Source organism: Pinus tabuliformis, chromosome Q (genome assembly GCF_031772625.1).
Source record: "Pinus tabuliformis cultivar Carrire ecotype Pingquan chromosome Q, CPIR1, whole genome shotgun sequence".
Taxonomy (NCBI): domain Eukaryota; kingdom Viridiplantae; phylum Streptophyta; class Pinopsida; order Pinales; family Pinaceae; genus Pinus; species Pinus tabuliformis.
In genome coordinates this window covers 522,600,359-522,603,721 of record NC_142296.1, presented here as the reverse complement: position 1 = coordinate 522,603,721, position 3,363 = coordinate 522,600,359, and the positions used below count along the sequence as shown (strand labels likewise).

At 46.1% G+C, this 3,363-nt stretch overlaps 1 protein-coding gene across 1 annotated transcript; it reads left to right on the top strand.

Annotated features, from left to right (window-relative positions):
- The first annotated feature begins 206 nt into the window (after window positions 1-206).
- Window positions 207-3,036, top strand: LOC149220497 (uncharacterized). Its single transcript, XM_089387113.1, has 3 exons — window positions 207-435; window positions 542-1,642; window positions 1,958-3,036. The coding sequence occupies exons 1-3, from the start codon at window positions 207-209 to the stop codon at window positions 3,034-3,036; spliced, it is 2,409 nt and encodes an 802-aa protein (XP_089243239.1).
- Window positions 3,037-3,363: the final 327 nt, after the last annotated feature.

Below are 3,363 nucleotides of genomic sequence, written 5' to 3'. Positions count from 1 at the left end.
TGTTGAAACAAACTGCCGAGAAGGCACAGTGGCAATTATGGAAACAAAGCGAACTCTTTTCAATGAAAACGTATCGGCTGGGAACTCGACTGCTAGGGTTCTGACCGCATCTCAGACGGCGCAGTCTGCTCTGCTCAGAAAGCCATCACGGACCTGACCTCTTGCTCCGTCGCTACTCAGCTGTTCAGTGACGGATCGAAAGGCAAATGGACATTCCCCAGGGGGGGGCGTCAACGCCCTCCCCCAAAGCAAGTAACCCGCAGCAAGGACCTGAACGGACGATTCTGTTTGGTTCGGTCAATGAGGAAGTGATAAACAAGGAGATCCCGCAACGGAATGAGCACACTGAAACAGGCAGTCAGGGAGACAAGACAGAAGGAATACCTGGACGGAAGGACAAACCAGAAGGAGCTCCGAAGGTCTCCTCGACTACATGCAAACCAATAGCAACAGATCGGCCCAGAATAGAACTGTCGGGGACAGAAAATAGAAGAACGAATCCAATATATGAGAGATCATGCCCTCATTGGGAAATTTATAGGGTTCTGGCCGACAGAAAAAGCCCTATATGGTTGGATTGCAGCGAAGTGGAAACCTAAAGGAGATGTGACTCTGCAGCTAGGCCCGAAAGGATTCTTCACTGAGATTTTCTTTTGCCTGGAAGACAAATACAGAATCCTGGTTGAAGGACCCTACTTCTTCAACTCAGCTGGTCTATACTTAAGGGAATGGACAGCCAGATTTAATCCGGACAAGGAAGACCTCACCTGGGCGCCAGTTTGGATAAGAATGTACTCACTTCCAGATGAGTACTGGGATGAAGATATTCTCAAAGACATAGGAAATGGTCTAGGGGAATACATAAAGGCGGCAGAAGAAACAAAAATGCGAAGATATACATCATACGCCCGCATCTGCGTCTTTATGCGCCTGGACAAAGCTCTGCCAGATTCGGTAAGTCTCTCTCATCGTGACTATGAATGGCTTCAACCCTTAGACTATGAACATGTCCCGTTTCGATGCCGTAAATGCCACGCCATCGGGCATCTCTTCAGAGACTGTCCCCTAAATGCCAAAGCTAATGCTCCTGCCCCCTCAGACTCTCTGACCCATGATGGCTTCACCAAAGCTCCTAACCGCAAACGAGCGCACAAAAAACCTACAGCAGGGAAAAAGCCCCAGCAAGACAATACCTCTGATCCAGCGGTTAGAAACAGCTTTGAAATTCTAGCTCAATCTACGGAAGAGAAAATCTCGTTCTCTAAGCCCAGCTCTGCTCTCCCCTCCTCCTCCGCCCAGCCACCTCCTTCAGCTCATCCCTCTGAACCCCAATCCCCCAAAGTCACCCTAGCAAACCCCAAGGAAGGTAGAGAGAAACATGTAGAAAAAGACAATGAAATGGAAGTAGATGGAACTTCAGATCCCCTCCAAAGCTTAGAGATTCCCACAGAAGGAAATAGCCAAGTGCAACAGATGGAGGAAGAACCAGAAAGCATAGATCTGAATGGACTAGATATTTTAGAACTAGAAGCAGCATGCAAAAAGAAGGCCTACGAAAGTATCCCAGAGCTTCAGCTTAACAAACTGGAAGTGGTCATCTCCAGGGCTTATCATCAGCAACAGCTCGGCATCCAATCAGGAAGTCAATGGGATATAGACCCTCCCCCAAAAGATTCCAAAAAAAGGGGAAGAAGAACTGATCTCCAATGAACAATAGCGATAGGGAAAATCCTTGGTGGACTCAGGCAGGTATGCTAAGCTGACGAAGTACTACAAGCCCTCTATCAATAGTGAATCATGAAGCTCATTTCATGGAACCTATGGGGGCTCAATAGCCCAAGAAAACTCAGAATGTTAAAAAATATGATAAAAATGGAAAAGCCACAAATATGCTTTCTCCAGGAAACCAAATGTAACAGCTCAACTCTAGGTAATATTCTCTCTAAGGCATGGCCAGGTTGTCAATCGGTGGCAGTGGATGCATCCGGCGCATCTGGGGGGCTCGCCATTGCATGGAACACACAAGCGCTTACTCTCTCGGATTTCCACGCTTCTCATCATCTAATCCAGGCTGCATTCCACATTATTGGCACCAATATTCATGGAAATCTTTCGAATGTCTACTTCCCGCAGGAAGCAGGAAACAAAATAGCTCTCCTCAACACCATAGAAGCACTGAATATCAATAGAAGGCACCCGCTATGGATTATAGGGGGGGATTTTAACATGATCACCAAATTGGAGGAAAAGATTGGGGGAAGAACTAGATTGGAACAGGAAAACACCCATTTCAAAGACTTCATCCAGAACACCTCTCTAATAGATCTGCATTTTTGCAATGGCACTTTCACTTGGAGCAATCGAAGAGCAGGAAGGCATCAAATTGCCTCCAAACTGGATCGGTTTCTAATTTCAGACAACTCGATTCACTTGGGAGGAGACATATCAGCGGCCATTCTTCCCCACTCAGGATCGGATCACTGGCCTATTGCTCTTCAATGGCAACGTCCTGGCAGCACCACTAGAAGACCCTTTCGCTTCGAAGAATTCTGGCTCACCCATCCTTCCTTCAAAGACTTTGTTAACACAACTTGGACAACCTTCATTCCGCCAGAAGGCTCCAAGATGTTCCAGTTCCAACAGAAACTCAAACATTTAAAGTTCAAGTTAAAGCGATGGAATAGTGAGACCTTTGGAAACATTTTTAAGGCGCAACATAACCTAAACAAGGAATTGGTGGAACTACAGCAAGAAATAAGCACAGGAGGACACACAGAAAGAACCCTAGAGCAGGAGCAGCGCATCCACAACCAGCTGGAGGAGAGAAGAAAGCAGGAGGAGATATATTGGAAGCAAAAATCTAGGATTAGATGGTTGAAAGAGGGCGAACAAAACACCAAATTCTTCCACCGAACCACTGTTCAACGAAGAATGCACAATAACATCCCTTTCATTCAAAAACAAGGAGGGGAAAAGGTAGAACAACATGAGGAAATTGAGAAGGAGTTCCTTAATCACTTCAAGCAAGTTCATTAAGAGCCTGAAATAGACAGGCGACCTGCAATTGATAGAATTACTCACAATGTGCCAAAATTAATCACGGAGGAACATAATGAACTTCTCCTCCGTCCAATTCTTACTCAGGAAGTGGATATCGCTATGGCCCAGCTCAAAGATGGAAAAGCTCCTAGCCCAAACGGCTTCACCACAACTTTCTTCCACAATTTTTGGGAGCTGATAAAATTGGAAGTCTGGCAAGTGGTAGAGGAATCGCGTGCACATCATTGGCTGCTTCCCTCACTTAATTCTACTTTCATTGCCCTAATCCCTAAAGAGGTGGACTCAATCACCCCGGACAAATTC

What these genes read in the sequence shown, in the direction of transcription:
- LOC149220497 (XM_089387113.1), top strand. Translation starts at nt 207, where the DNA reads ATGGACATTCCCCAGGGGGGGGCGTCAACGCCCTCCCCCAAAGCAAGT. An exon ending in GAAGGTCTCCTCGACTACAT is followed by an intron (nt 436 to 541) that starts GCAAACCAATAG and finishes GGAAATTTATAG; the next exon opens with GGTTCTGGCCGACAGAAAAA. An exon ending in GCTCGGCATCCAATCAGGAA is followed by an intron (nt 1,643 to 1,957) that starts GTCAATGGGATA and finishes AGGCATGGCCAG; the next exon opens with GTTGTCAATCGGTGGCAGTG.